Raw genomic sequence first — 15,630 nt, 5'->3', positions numbered from 1 at the left:
GGATGCGGATGTGACGTTGTCGGACACCACTTCATAACAATCTATCGCCGCAGGATGTATTATGAAAGGCTCTGTAAAGTTGTGTTGAATAACCACGGTTTCTCCGCCAAATTACACAACACCACGTTTGCATGGTAAACTCAGTCATTCACGATTCTGTCTGTAACACTATTTAAAAAGTACACAATTACATTTGGAACGAAGCGAGCGAGCATGGCCAAGCGTAAAGAGTCTGCAGACACAGCAGTGAAGACAGACACAAAGAAACCGAAGAAGGTTGCAAAAGGCAAAGCTGGAGGACTAAAAGACAAAAAAGGTAAATCTAGCCAACTAGTTACAACACCCAGTTTACACCCAGCACTGAGCAAATACTTATAGGAAACACCCGTTGAAGATGTTCTACCTTGCCATTTAGCTAATTTAGGCTAGATTGTGACAACATTACATTATCAACGTTTATATACAGGAAGTTTTTTTAAAATTATTATTTTTATTTATTTTTATTTTTTATACGCTATATAATATAAATAATAGGGGGTACAACAATACCGATTATACAAAGTTAAGACATACACGTCACTGTTTTAAAACGCTTTCTTATTCGAAGAATGTACTATAGTATAATCATGTACTGCTCGATATCCTTAAAAAAAACGAGCGGTTTTTTATTAGTACATTTACATTTCTGAATATGACATTTTGCCATTAGCACAATTACATTTTAAGAGGTAAAATAGTTTTTCTTGAGCCTTAGTAATACATGGATAATTCTGAAGGAGACCCCCGACCTTGTTAACAATTAGGAATGTGTGTGCTAATAACCCAAACTTTTTGCAACAGACATTATTGACAAATGTATTTCAGTAAGTTGTGATATAAGGAATATATACAACATCCCTTTGACAAAAAAATCACACAGACCTATTATTGTTCTGAGGGAGCAAAGGTTACAGTTGGCACAACTCTTTGCCTTGTCATCCAATTTGTCTTGTCTCCAAATGTTAACCCTGCAAGTTATAAGACCATACAGGCACAGCATTTCATAATTCATATCTCTAAATTCATAACATTTGGAATGCCTCTAGCGAAAATGTGCTATTTTTCCAAGGAAGGGTATCTCAAGAAGGTGAGGTCTGGTTACACCTCCAGATGGATAGCTATGGCGAACTGTAGGTGTAACAAGGGATATGGTAAAGAGAGAACAATTATTCATAATTGAATAACGACCATTCTGCGTTGCGATGTTGCAGTTGCATCTCATATCATAACTTCTGCTTCAAATTTGTCACTGATGCGTTTCAATGGGCAAGCATCTGTCAGATTCATGTTTATTACAGATTGTGTGCAGGTGCATCGTCTTGCATGGTTACCATTGTGGGTCAACTGTCTTGTCTGCATAGAAAAACGTGTTTACAACTGATCTGAGTTGATTGTGTGTTTTGATTTTCTGCCGAATTAAACTCTGCAATGGTTATTTCTTTAAGACTACATAAAGTTTCATCTGTAGAAGCTACAAAGCATCTACAGATGTCATATGAAGCTTTACAGCTTGCTCTGTAATATGAGTAGTATTTTTATATAAAACATTTTTATATCAGCAAAAAAGAAACGTCCCTTTTTCAGGACCCTGTCTTTCAAAGATAATTCGTAAAAATCCAAATAACTTCACAGATCTTCATTGTAAAAGGGTTTAAACACTGTTTCCCATGCTTGTTCAATGAACCATAAACTATTAATGTGTGATTTCCTGCAAGACAGGAATGTCAGTGTTCTGCCATGGCCAGCAAAAAGCCTGGATCCACATCTGGGACATGTTGGATCGGAGGGTGAGGGCTAGGGCCATTCCCCCCCAGAAATGTCCGGGAACTTGCAAGTGCCTTGGTGGAAGAGTGGGGTAACATCTCACAGCAAGAACTGGCAAATCTGGTGCAGTCCATGAGGAGGAGATGCACTGCAGTACTTAATGCTGACTGATACTGACTGTTACTTTTGATTTTGACCCCCCCCCCCCCTTTTGTTCAGGGACACATTATTCAATTTCTGTTAGTCACATGTCTGTGGAACTTGTTCAGTTTCAGTTGTTGAATCTTGTTATGTTCATACAAATATAATATTTACACATGTTAAGTTTGCTGAAAATAAATGCAGTTGACAGTGAGAGGACGTTTCTTTTTTTCCTGTGTTTATTTATAAACATGAATATGAAAATAATTGATTTGGCCAATTTTTCTATATATTGTTGAACGTAATGTACTCTGCGGGCATATCAAAGTTTTAGAGTACTCTGCTGTACTCTGCTAGTTTTAAAGTCATGGCTCTTTTTATACAATTGGCATAGTGGGAAATGTAACCAATCACAGCCCTCCTTTTACTTGTATCATTGCACATCCTGCAAATCACTAGCAGAAGGCAACCATTTTGAATCCATTTTCACATTCACTCTGGTAATGCTTACAAATTGGATCATAACCCTAAAAGTAGCAGAGATCAAGTGGTGGAAAAAGTACACAATTGTCATACTTGAGTGAAACTACAGATACCTTTTTAATAGAAAATGACTCAAGTTAAAGTGATATTCACCCATTAAAATACTACTTGAGTAAAAGTCTAAAAGTATTTGGGTTTTAAATATACTTAATAATAAAACATCAAAGTATAAATCATTTCAAATTCCTTATATTAAGAAAACCAAAAGGTGCTATTTTCTTGTTTTTTTAAAGATATAATTTACAAACGAAGCATTTGTGTTTAGTGAGTCTGCCAGGTCAGAGACAGTAGGGATGACCAGGGTATGTTCTCTTGATAAGTGAGTGAATTGGACAAATTTCCTGTCCTAAGCATTCAAAATGTAACGAGTACATTTGGGTGTCAGGGAAAATGCATGGAGTAAAAAGTACATTATTTTCTTTAGAAATTTTGTGGAGTAAAAGTTGTCAAACTTAGTAAAAGTGTAAAGTACAGATACCAAGAAAAACACTTAAGTAGTACTTTAAAGTATTTTCACTTAAATAATTTACACCACTGCAGAGATCCCACCCAACTTTGATATGCCCGTAGAGTATATAATGTTCAACAATATATAGAAAAATTTGCCAATTTTTGATTTTTTGCATTTCCAATATTCATGTTTATATTTTTCTAGAAAAAGTATTTTGATTTCAAAAACACATTTTTTAAAATTAATTTATGAATATAGAAAAATATAAACATGAATATTGGAAATATAAAAAAATCAAATTTGGCATATTTTTCTATATTCATAAATGAATAAAAATATTGTGTTTTTGAAATCAAAATACTAATATTACAGGGCAAGCAGTAAATCTTCATATGACACCAATGTTTGCTGCGTAGCACCTAAAGATGAAACACTATGGAGTCTTAAGGCCAAAATGTCATAAATATGCTCAATTATGCCTTTAGATATATATGTCAACAGTCCTTCCTCCGAAGCACTATTCTATGGATTACATTTTGTGAAAATCCCCAAAATCATGGTCTTTTTTGTTGTTGTCTGGGTTTCGTGAGGAATCACTCATCAGTGGATTATTCAGTCTTTCTCTCACTTTCATCGTCTTATCATGGCCCATCTTTCTTTCTACCCTATCAGAGAATGGAGAGGAAACGGAGAAGGTTCAGAGAAAAGCCAAGCACAAATCCCGTCTCTCTAAACCTATAGCAGGGGACACAACCGAAACCAACACCAGCAAATACTTCCAGGACCAGACTCCAGTGAAGGAGGAGCCTGCTGATATGAGTCCTGAGAGTGATATCATCCCTCCTTTTATCAGAGCCAGAAAAGACACAGTAAAGCCTGTGAAAAAAGAAGATGATGAGGACAGCGAGGAGGATGAAGACTGGGAGGAAGTGGAAGGTGATAAAGGAATGAACGCTAGTTTTGATTGTACAATGTTTGTAGACCATATCTGTGTAGATGAACGTTCTCTGTTTTGTAAGCCTATGATGGCTCTGGTCCTTGCTCTGTGTGTGTCACTATCTGATATTGCTGTCTGTCCTCAGAGCTGTCTGAGCCCTTAGGTTCAGTGGAGCCAGTAGAGCCAGCCCTGCCCTCACAGCCCGTGGAGATAGAGATTGAGACCCCAGACATCATCCACAAAAGGCAGAAAAGGTGAGAGTTAGTGGCAAGATGGTATCTGTGTCTTTATGTGTACTCCTTTGGAAAAGCAAGTTCTGCATCCTAGATGACACGGTCAGACTGTAGGAGAGTTAGCTCATTTTAGTCCAAGATGGAAATATGAACCATCCATCAATTTACCATGACAACCTGACTCCAGGGAGAAGAGGAAGGCGGAGTTTGAGACCTATTTGCGACGCATGATGAACCGCTTCAACAAAGATGTGGTGGAGGACACACACAAGGTGAGCAAGCACACACACACACGTGTATCGTAAGGACCTCCACATGGCTTAGCTCACAGACTGTCACGATGCCTTCACCTGCTGATGGGGGAATCAGAGAATGGCTGTGGTCCATTTTTATTCGCCCTAACATGTTCTCTTCTCATTCAAACACTTCTTACGATACCGATTTATTAACATCTCTCCCATAGGTCCACCTCATGTGTCTTCTAGCCAATGGGATGTTCCGGAACCGGTTGTGTAGTACACCGGACCTGCTGGCCATCAGCCTGTCTCTGCTGCCCACCCACTTTGCCATGGTGGCCAAGGAACGCATTGACACCAACTACCTCTCTGGCCTGCTCAAGTGGTGAGGAGGGACTTCAATTTGTATTTGTGTGCGTGTGACTTTAACCGTGGGAATTTTTTTCTTCTTCTGCTTATTCCTTGTAGCATGCTGAACTATGTTTACCCTTCTTGACACCTGACTAATTCAATCATCCCTGGCTATGTTGTCAATTTACGTTTTGTTCTTTGTAATTGATCCTGGTTGATTTTTTTTTGTCCAGGTTTGGGGCGACATTCACGCTTAACCCGGAGCTTCCCTGTGAGGAGAGGCCCGACCCACAGGCCCTGCTGGAGAGGAGGCTGGGTAGCCTCACCGCTAGAGACCACCAGGAAATGACACATGTAAGTGGCAGGTATCCTGCAGACTGAATGCACCATGCGGACATGTTTGTTCATGTTCCCCTGCTGCACAAAAAAAATAAATTGCAAATGGAGTATGTTTTTGAGAGATGGCCACATTTTCCATATAGTTTTAAATCAAAGGTTAAACAGTTCGGGCTCTTATGGTATGACATCTCTCCAGAAATAAGTCTCTCACTGTTGCCGCCTGTTATAGACTCCCCTCAGCTCCCAGCTGTGCCCTGGACACCATATGTGAATTGATTGCCCCCCCATCTATCTTCAGAGTTCGTTCTGTTAGGTGACCTAAACTGGGATATGCTTAACACCCCAGCAGTCCTACAATCTAAGCTAGATGCCCTCAATCTCACACAAATTTTCAAGGAAACCACCAGGTACAACCCTAAATCTGTAAACATGCGCACCCTCATAGATATTATCCTGACCAACTTGCCCTCCAAATACACCTCTGCTGTTTTCAATCAGGATTTCAGCGATCACTGCCTCATTGCCTGCATCCGCTATGGGTCCGCGGTCAAACGACCACCCCTCATCACTGTCAAACGCTCCCTAAAACACTTCTGCGAGCAGGCCTTTCTAATCGACCTGGCCCAGGTATCCTGGAAGGATATTGACCTCATCCCGTCAGTCGAGGATGCCTGGTCGTTCTATAAAAGTAATTTCCTCACCATCTTAAATAAGCATGCCCCTTTCAAAACATTTACAACTAAGAACAGATATAGCCCTTGGTTCACTCCAGACCTGACTGCCCTTGACCAGCACAAAAACATCCTGTGGCGGACTGCAATAGCATCGAATAGTCCCCGCGATATTCAACTGTTCAGGGAAGTCAGGAACCAATACACACAGTCAGTCAGGAAAGCAAAGGCTAGCTTTTTCAAACAGAAATTTGCATCCTGTAGCTCTAACTCCAAAAAGTTTTGAAACACTGTAAAGTCCATGGAGAACAAGAGCACCTCCTCTCAGCTACCCACTGCACTGAGGCTAGGCGACACGGTCACCACTGATAAATCCATGATAATCGAACATTTCAATAAGCATTTCTCTACGGCTGGCCATGCTTTCCTCCTGGCTAAACCTACCCCGGCCAACAGCTACTCACTCCTCGCAGCTACTTGCCCAAGCCTCCCCAACTTCTCCACCCAAATCCAGATCGCAGATGTTCTGAAAGAGCTGAAAAACCTAGACCCGTACAAATCAGCTGGGCTAGACAATCTGGTCCCTCTCTTTCTAAAATTATCCGCCGCCATTGTTGCAACCCCTATTACCAGTCTGTTCAACCTCTTTCATTTCGTCCGAGATCCCTAAAGATTGGAAAGCTGCCGCGGTCATCCCCCTCTTCAAAGGGGGTGACACTCTAGACCCAAACTGTTACAGACCTATATCCATCCTGCCCTGCCTTTCTAAAGTCTTTGAAAGCCAAGTTAATAAACAGATCACTGACCATTTCGAATCCCACCGTACCTTCTCCGCTGTGCAATCCGGTTTCCGAGCTAGTCACGGGTGCACCTCAGCCACGCTCAAGGTACTAAACGATATCATAACCGCCATCGCTAAAAGACAGTACTGTGCAGCCGTCTTCATCAACCTGGCCAAGGCTTTCGATTCTGTCAATCACCGTATTCTTATTGGCAGACTCAATAGCCTTGGTTTCTCAAATGACTGCCTCGCCTGGTTCACCAACTACTTTGCAGACAGAGTTCAGTGTGTCAAATCGGAGGGCCTGTTGTCTGGACCTCTGGCAGTCTCTATGGGGGTACCACAGGGTTCAATTCTCGGGCCGACTCTTTTCTCTGTATATATCAACGATGTCGCTCTTGCTGCAGGTGATTCCCTGATCCACCTCTACGCAGATGACACCATTCTGTATACATCTGGCCCTGCTTTGGACACTGTGCTAACTAACCTCCAGACGAGCTTCAATGCCATACAACACTCCTTCCGTGGCCTCCAACTGCTCTTAAACGCTAGCAAAACCAAATGCATGCTTTTCAACCGTTCACTGCCCGCACCCGCCTGCCCGACTAGCATCACTACTCTGGACGGTTCTGACCTAGAATATGTGGACAACTACAAATACCTTGGTGTCTGGCTAGACTGTAAACTCTCCTTCCAGACTCATATCAAACATCTCCAATCCAAAATCAAATCTAGAATCAGCTTTCTATTTCGCAACAAAGCCTCCTTCACTCACGCCGCCAAACTTACCCTAGTAAAACTGACTATCCTACCGATCCTCGACTTTGTCATCTACAAAATAACTTCCAATACTCTACTCAGCAAATTGGATGCAGTCTATCACAGTGCCATCGGTTTTGTTACCAAAGCGCCTTATACCACCCACCAATGCGACCTGTATGCTCTAGTCGGCTGGCCCTCGCTACATATTCGTCGCCAGTCCCACTGGCTCCAGGTCATCTATAAGTCTATGCTAGGTAAAGCTCCGCCTTATCTCAGCTCACTGGTCACGATAACAACACCCACCTGTAGCACGCGCTCCAGCAGGTATATCTCACTGGTCATCCCCAAAGCCAACACCTCCTTTGGCCGCCTTTCCTTCCAGTTCTCTGCTGCCAGTGACTGGAACGAAATGCAAAAATCAGTGAAGCTGGAGACTTACATTTCCCTCACTAACTTTAAACATCAGCTATCTGAGCAGCTAACAGATCGCTGCAGCTGTACATAGTCCATCTGTAAATAGCCCACCCAATCTACCTACCTCATCCCCATATTGTTTTTATTTACTTTGCTGTTCTTTTGCACACCAGTATCTCTACTTACACACCATCATCTGCTCATCATCATCTGTTCATCTATCACTCCAGTGTTAATCTACTAAATTGTAATTACTTTGCTACTATGGCCTATTTATTGCCTACCTCCTCACGCCATTTGCACACACTGTATATAGACTTTCTTTTTTTTCTATTGTGTTATTGACTGTACGCTTGTTTATTCCATGTAACTCTGTGTTGTTGTTTCTGTCGCACTGCTTTGCTTTATCTTGGCCAGGTCGCAGTTGTAAATGAGAACTTGTTCTCAACTAGCTTACCTGGTTAAATAAAGGTGAAATAACATTAAAAAAAAAAAAAATCTTCTCTCTAGAGAGAAATTGGGCCTAACTCAGTTTGCCTTGATGGTACTTAACCGAAGCCTGTTTTAAATCAAGTGTTCCCATTGTCCTACCTGCATGACGTAACCTTGACCTCTGTCCCCTGTGTTTTCCTCCAGCTGTTCCTATTGGTGCTGAGGTCGTTGCAGCTCTTCTGTCGACTGGTGCTCTCTCTGCAGCCCCTGTCACTGAAGCCCCTGTCAGCCAAGGTCCAGCATTGGGTTTGCGTGTACACACTTTAAGGTGAAGTTCACAGGCTCTGTGTGTGTCCTTACCTGATCCAACTCTCTTTTTCAGAGCAAGGCCAAGAACTCAGGCAGCCCGCCTAGGAAGAGTCCATCGCAGAAGAAACCTCCAAAGGAGAGCCCCTCAGAGCCCAATGTATCCCCAGGGTCCAAGAGACCGGCAGGGGGGAAGGCCGAGAGAGGAGGCAAGAAGGCAAAAAAGAAAGAGGCAGGGGAGACGGAAAAAGCTGTGTCGGTGGGACAGAAACCCAAGAACTCCAAGCGCCGCAGCATAGCCTCGAAGGTGAACTACAAAGAGGAGAGCAGTGAAGGGGAGGGGCCAAGTGATGGGGAGGAGTTCCAGCTGACTAATGAGGAAGACAGCGAGGACTCTGAGGGAGGAGCCAAAGCCATCAGAGCCAAGAAAGTAAAAGGAGGTAAGAGCAAGGGCAATAGTACAGCTCCACAGAAAAGAAGCAGTGGAGGCAAGATGAAAGTGAAGAGTGAAGAGGAAGATGATGATTGGGAGGGAAATGAAGAGGAGGGGGAGGAAGAGCAGGGTATGAAGCGGGGCAAAAGGAAGGAGGGGAAGGGTGCAGACGAGTGGCTGGAGGTGTACCTGGAGAAGACTGGGTGCTGGGTCTGTGTGGAAGTGCTGCAGGGGGTGGGGCAGCCTGAACTGTGCTCCAAGCAGGCCACCCATCCCATGACCTACGTGGTAGCCGTCGACGGGGACGGTCACCTGAAGGACCTGGGCAGCAAGTACGACCCCACCTGGATGACCTCCACCAGAAAGCGCCGGGTGGACGAGGAGTGGTGGGAGGGGACGCTCGAGCCATTCCTCGGCCCCGAATCTGAGAGGGATGTCCAGGAGGATAAAGAGGTGAGAATGAGATGCAAATTTGCACACCTTCATTTGTACAGCTTCTCATTTACACCCCCCTCTCTGTGCTCTAGCTCCAGGCGAAGTTGCTGGACAAGCCGTTGCCCACGTCGGTAGCAGAGTTCAAAAACCACCCGCTGTACGCCCTGAAGAGACATCTACTGAAATATGAAGCTCTCTACCCCTCCACAGCGGCCATCCTGGGGTACTGCAGGGGAGAGCCCGTCTATTCCAGGTAAGCAGCACACATAACAGGGGATATTGCAAATTTGAGATTTTTCATAACTGATTTTGAATGCAAAGAAGCAGATAGAGGGCTGTTTAAAAGTATCATTTTGTTTCAAAGCAGAGTTCATGGAAATGTAGCTCTTTTTTGGGGGCGGGTCATGTAAATGCGTTACTATGGTATGCACACTCGTTGTTTGGTATCCAAAACAAATGTATCTTCTTTGATTGTGAAAAGCCATGAGAAATACAGTAGTACTTATTTGCATCTGGGGTCTCCACAGGGACTGTATTCACACGCTACACTCCCGAGACACCTGGCTGAAGGAGGCGCGCACCGTCCGTCTAGGAGAGGAGCCCTACAAGGTGAGCAGGGTCGTGTTCTTTAGGGCACACCGTAGCAAAACTCACTCACACACACACACTCTCTGACAGGACAAGCTCTCTCTCTCACTCACTCTCACAGACAAGCTCTCTCTCTCACACACACTCACATTCACACTCACTCTCACAGACAAGCTCTCTCTCACACTCTCTCACACACTCACGCTATCTCACACACTCACTCTCACTTTCTCTCGCTCTCTCACACACACGCACACTTTCTTAAACACACTCACACAATCTCACACACACACACACTCTCTCCCATACACGTTCTCTCAACCTCTCTCTCTCTCAGATGGTGAGAGGGTTTTCCAATCGTTCTCGCAAAGTCAGGATGGCGTCAGAGCAGAAGGACAAAGATGACCTGCCTCTGTTTGGTGAATGGCAGACAGAGGAGTACCAGCCCCCAGTAGCTGTGGATGGCAGGGTATGATTACTTTCTAGTGTGTGTGTGTGTGTGTGCGTGCGTGCTGCATTTTATAAACAATTTAGTTAAGTATATGTTTGTTTTCTCCAGGTGCCTCGTAACGACTTCGGTAACGTTTACCTGTTCAAGCCCTGCATGCAGCCCATTGGCTGTGTCCACCTGCGTCTGCCTAACCTCCAGAGAGTGGCTAAGAAGCTGGACATGGACTGTGCCGCTGCTGTCACTGGCTTCGACTTTCACGGTGGCTACTCTCATGCTGTGTAGGTTTTTCCATTGTTTGCGCGCGTGTGTGTGTGCGTGCGTGCGCGCGTGTGTGTGTGCGTGTGTGTGTGTGTGCGTGCGTGCGTGCGTGTGTGTGTGTGTGTGTGCTGGTTGTTACGTAGTTTGTTTCTGCGCGGTTCTTTTTCTAGAACGGACGGCTACATTGTGTGTGAGGAGCATGAGGAGATCCTGAGAGCAGCCTGGGTGGAAGACCAAGAGATCCAGAGACAGAAGGAGAAAGAGGGGAGTTGTAGTGTGTCTGAATGTGTTTGTGAAAAGCCTCTGTTTTGCCACTTCGCTCAAAGCGCATCTTTTTTTCAACCGCCACTGGGTATTGTACAGTTGTATTGAATTTAATAAATACGTATTTCATGCAATTAATCATATCTTTATGGAGAAGGTTTGTTTTATAACTACGGTGTATTACAGGCATTATCTTGTTTGTTAGGTTAGTGCTTCTCATATTTTGCTCATCATATGTCTTGTGTGTGTTTTCCAGAAGCGGGAAAAGAGGGCAGTGGCTAACTGGACTCTGCTGGTGAAGAGCCTGCTGATCAGGGAGAGACTACAGCGTCGCTATGGGAAGAAAGGCCCAACACCCGGAGGAGGCCTGGACCAACTGAAGAGCCAGGATAGGGAAGGGATAGAGGGTCTATCGTCTGAAGAGGAAGGGGAAGGTGGGCCGAACACGGCTTCTAGCACACTGGCACAGGCCTGGCCCCAGAACAGACAGGGGGAGCAGGACAGTGGCACGGGGGGAGCCTCCAAAACAACATCCAAACGGCAGAAAAGGGGCCAGGAAAAGCACCTTTTCCCCTTTGAGAAAGTATAAGATCAGCCAACCCAACTCTCTCTGGCGCCCATCCAGTCGTGTTCTTCATGTCGCCAGAACGGATCAGAAGTAGGTCAGACCGACAGGCATCTGTTCTTGCTTCCTGCTGTGCTACAGGAGATGTAGGTCATTGTAATCCCTGTGGACCAAAACAACAAAGCAGTCTGGTGTCGGTGTGGCACATGGGCATGCCTGAATTGTCCCCACTTGCGCCAGCGAATAGCTCGCTTTTCGCGTGGCACCCCACTAGGTAACACGCTTGAGAATTGCTGTTACGTGTGCTAGCACGGCAGATGTCCTGGGTTTGAGCCTCTGTGGAAACCCCACTCAGGAGGAAGTGGTACTCTCGAAGCTAGCAACGTGATAACCTTTACACGGGCACAGACTCTAACCTGCACTGCTGCAGGTGGTGGAACCTCGACGTAAACTGATTCCGTTTTTTTTTTTTTCACACACTCATATCGCTTATCGCTCCTGTGTCTCTAAACACACTCATATCTCTACGTGTGTGTGTGTGTGTGTGTGTGTGTGTGTGTGTGTGGGCGTGTGTGTGTGGGGGCATGTGAATGTGGGAGCTCAGTTGTCTGTCTCTACTGTCTATTAGTAGACAGTTTTTTTAATGCAAAGTATTTTTCTAAGAATTGTTATAAAAATGTAAAAAATGTATCCAAATTGTTGTTATATTACAGCTGATGTAGTGTTAAAATAATGGAAATAAATAGCAGATATTTTGGGACTCGTGAGTTTGACCCAAATAGAAGTGTTGTCTCGTGCATTTGTATCATCATCAAGCTGCCCAAACTACAAACTCAGACATTCACAACAAGATCAATTTCATCATCACAATGTCTCATAGCAACGGTATGTTTTATCCTTGAGGCAATGGAGCCAATCACTGATTGTCAGAGACAAGGACGGAGTTATTTTACGCTGGCTTGGGTTGAACCATGGCCCATCATGTCATCGGGCGAAAGCGGAGAGGGAGGAGAGCTCTTCTCAAATCGCACGGTAATCTGCACCGCTCGGTCATGTTGTCAACAAGGCAGCATGGTGCATTGTCTAGAAACATCTCTTTTTCCATCAAGTAAATGTTTGAAATGTCAAACTCATTTTCATTTGTTCTATGAGATAATATCACAACGAACCTTTTATGTGCGTTATTACATAAATGCTTCAAAATTCACAAAAAGTGTCATTGTTTGAAGAAGATTACCACAGACCTTATTTTCGCCGTTTATCCAAAACAAAAACTCCATTCGTTTTCCACAGGCTTTGTTCAACGAACCATGGCGGAGTTGGCGCCTACAAAAAGATGTCATTACTATTACTACACATGCTTAATTACATCACTTTTGTTTTGAGCCGACTTCGCCGTCGGAAAGAGTGGGGCTATTGGCTCACGCCCGGTTCCAAATCACATGCAATCAACTTTCACCCGCTGCAAATCACGCCTGCACGGGAGCCCGGGCGAGATTAATTGAACCCCCTCAAGGATTACTCTGCAGGTCAGGGATTCCCAGCACGATCCAAGTCCCAGTGTCTGTGACGCCCGCCGTTTGCTGCAACGCAGACCCAGTGGAGAGCGCGGTGAAACAGAGAAGCCACAATGTCCTGATGAGTTTTGATGCGGTCTTTACCCGACAAAGTCAAGTTAGGATATGTCAGTTATCCGTGCGAGCTTTTGTCCTGAACCCATTAGGGTGCTTTAGGTGCCAAGCTTATGGTCATGTTGCAGCAGTATGTAGGAGGGAGATTCCTAGATGTGAGAAGTGTGCAGGAGGGAATGAGACAAAGGAATGTGTAGTATAGGTGGAAAAAGTGGTGCTGGAGTCAGAACTGTCCGGTGAGAGAAAGGCAGGTTGCCAGAATCTGAGTAGTACAGAAGGTGTAGTATGCTGAGGCAGGGAAGAGAGTAGTAGAGGAAGATGGGTCCAGGGTGAGGGATCCTAAGAAGATCCCTGTGATTAGGCCGAGGCCAATAAAGAGTGATAAGAATAACGTGCTTCAATAAGGTTGGCTTAGCCTACCGCAGAAATGGAACGTAAATCACTGAAAATATATGTTGTGGTGGCAGCTGCAGAGAAATACTTGGGTGTACAAGATTTTACTGCAGAAGAGTTAGGTGTGTTTGAATGATAGTGTCCCGTCCTCCCAGGCTGTCGGCCTTGTGTAAGATCAGATAGGAGGGGTGCGTCACCTGAGTGGGTTGAGTCTCTGACGTGATCTTCCTGTCCGGGTTGGCGCCCCCCTTGGCTTCGTGCCGTGGGGGAGAACTCCGTGGGATATACTCGGCCTTGTCTCAGGGTAGTAAGTTGGTGGTTGAAGGTATCTCTCTAGCGGTGTGGAGGCTGTGCTTTGGCAAAGTGGGTGGGGTTATATCCTGCCTGGTTGGCCCTGTCCGGCGGTATAGTTGGACGGGGCCACAGTCTCTCCCGACCCCTCCTGTCTCAGCCTCTAGTAATTATGCTGCAATAGTTTGTGTCGGGGGGCTAGGGTCAGTCTGTTATATCTGGAGTATTTCTCCTGTCTTATCCAGTGTACCGTGTGAATTTTAAGTAGGCTCCCTCTAATTCTCGTTCTCTTCTCTTGGAGGACCTGAGCCCTAGGACCATGCCTCATGCCCCTGGCCTGATGACTCCTTGTTGTTCCCAGTCCACCTGGTCGTGCTGCTGCTCCAGTTTGAACTGTTCTGCCTGCGGCTATGGAACCCTGACCTGTTCACCGGACGTGCTACCTTGTCCCAGACCTGCTGTTTTCGACTCTCTATACCGCACCTGCTGTCTCTAACTCTGAATGATCGGCTATGAAAAGCCAACTGACATTTACTCCTGAGGTGCTGACCTGTTACACCCTCTGTGATTATTATTATTTGACCCTGCTGGTCACCTATGAACGTTTGAACATCTTGGCCATGTACTGTTATAATCTCCACCCAGCACAGCCAGAAGAGGACTGTCCACCCCTCAGGTTCCTCTCTAGTTTTTTTTCCTGCCTTTCTAGGGAGTTTTTCCTAGCCACCGTGCATCTACATCTGCATTGCTTGCTGTTAGGGGTTTTAGGCTGGGTTTCTGTATAGCACTTTGTGACATCGGCTGATGTAAAAAGGGCTTTATAAATACATTTGATTGATAAGGCCAAGTAGTCGAATAGTGGTGAGGTTTTAATGGGTGTGGGGTTAGATGGTAGGGCAATTCTTTCTTCCCCTTTCCCACGTCCTTTTCCCTTCCCCTTTGTGTTACAAAGTGTAATAAATTCATCCTCCACAACAGTAGGTGGTTAACACAGGGTGATCAGCTTCTATCTCAAGGCAATCAGACTGTTAAATAGCCATAACTAGCCGGCTACCACCCGGTTACTCAACCCTGCACCTTAGAGGCTGCTGCCCTATGTACATAGACATGGAATCACTGGTCACTTTAATAATGGAACACTAGTCATTTTAATAATGTTTACATAATGTACTGCTTTACTCATTTCATATGTATATACTGTATTCTATTATACTGTATTTTAGTCAATGCCACTTTGACTTTGCTCGTCCTAATATTTATATATAGTACCAGTCAAAAGTTTGGACACACCTACTTATTTCAGGGTTTTTCTTTATTTTTACTATTTTCTACATTGTAGAATAATAGTGAAGACATCAAAACAATGAAATAACAAATGTTATATTTTATATTTGAGATTCTTCAAAGTAGCCACCCTTTGCCTTCATAACAGCTTTGCACACTCTTGGCATTCTCTCAACCAGCTTCACCTGGAATGCTTTTCCAACAGTCTTGAAGGAGTTCCCACATGCTGAACACTTGTTGGCTGCTTTTCCTTCACTCTGCTGTCCAACTCATCCCAAACCATCTCAATTGGGTTGAGGTCGGGTAATTGTGGAGGCCAGGTCATGTGATGCAGCACTCCATCACTCTCCTTACGCAGCCTGGAGGTGTTTTGGGTCATTGTTTTGTTGAAAAACAAATGATAGTTCCACAAAGCGCAAACCAGATGGAATGGCATATCATATTTCTCTTTGCTTATTTGAGCTGTTCTTGCCATAATATGGACTTGGTCTTTTTTGAAATAGGGCTATCTTCTTTATACCAACCCTACCTTGTCACAACACAATTGATTGGCTCAAACGCATTAAGAAGGAAAGAAATTCCACAAATGAACTTTTATCAAGGCACACCTGTTAATTGAAATGCATTCCATATGACT

General features: G+C 44.5%; 1 protein-coding gene across 2 annotated transcripts; it reads left to right on the top strand.

Annotated features, from left to right (window-relative positions):
* The first annotated feature begins 34 nt into the window (after window positions 1-34).
* xpc (xeroderma pigmentosum, complementation group C) lies at window positions 35-12,178 on the top strand. Of its 2 annotated transcripts, XM_029720068.1 has the most exons (14): window positions 35-316; window positions 3,611-3,874; window positions 4,021-4,129; window positions 4,296-4,380; window positions 4,572-4,729; window positions 4,929-5,049; window positions 8,299-8,388; window positions 8,477-9,286; window positions 9,361-9,521; window positions 9,796-9,877; window positions 10,194-10,325; window positions 10,416-10,585; window positions 10,736-10,829; window positions 11,086-12,178. In XM_029720068.1, exons 1-14 carry the CDS (start codon window positions 214-216, stop codon window positions 11,416-11,418), a joined length of 2,712 nt encoding a protein of 903 aa, XP_029575928.1. In that variant the 5' UTR covers window positions 35-213; the 3' UTR covers window positions 11,419-12,178. The 2 variants fall into 2 exon arrangements, with proteins under 2 accessions (XP_029575928.1, XP_029575929.1); XM_029720069.1 differs by lacking the exon at window positions 10,736-10,829 and having other exon boundaries at window positions 11,086-11,171.
* Window positions 12,179-15,630: the final 3,452 nt, after the last annotated feature.

This window comes from Salmo trutta, chromosome 28, assembly GCF_901001165.1.
Source record: "Salmo trutta chromosome 28, fSalTru1.1, whole genome shotgun sequence".
NCBI lineage: Eukaryota > Metazoa > Chordata > Actinopteri > Salmoniformes > Salmonidae > Salmo > Salmo trutta.
The sequence above is the reverse complement of the archived record's forward strand: the minus strand, read 5'-3'. Positions and strand labels throughout refer to the sequence as shown.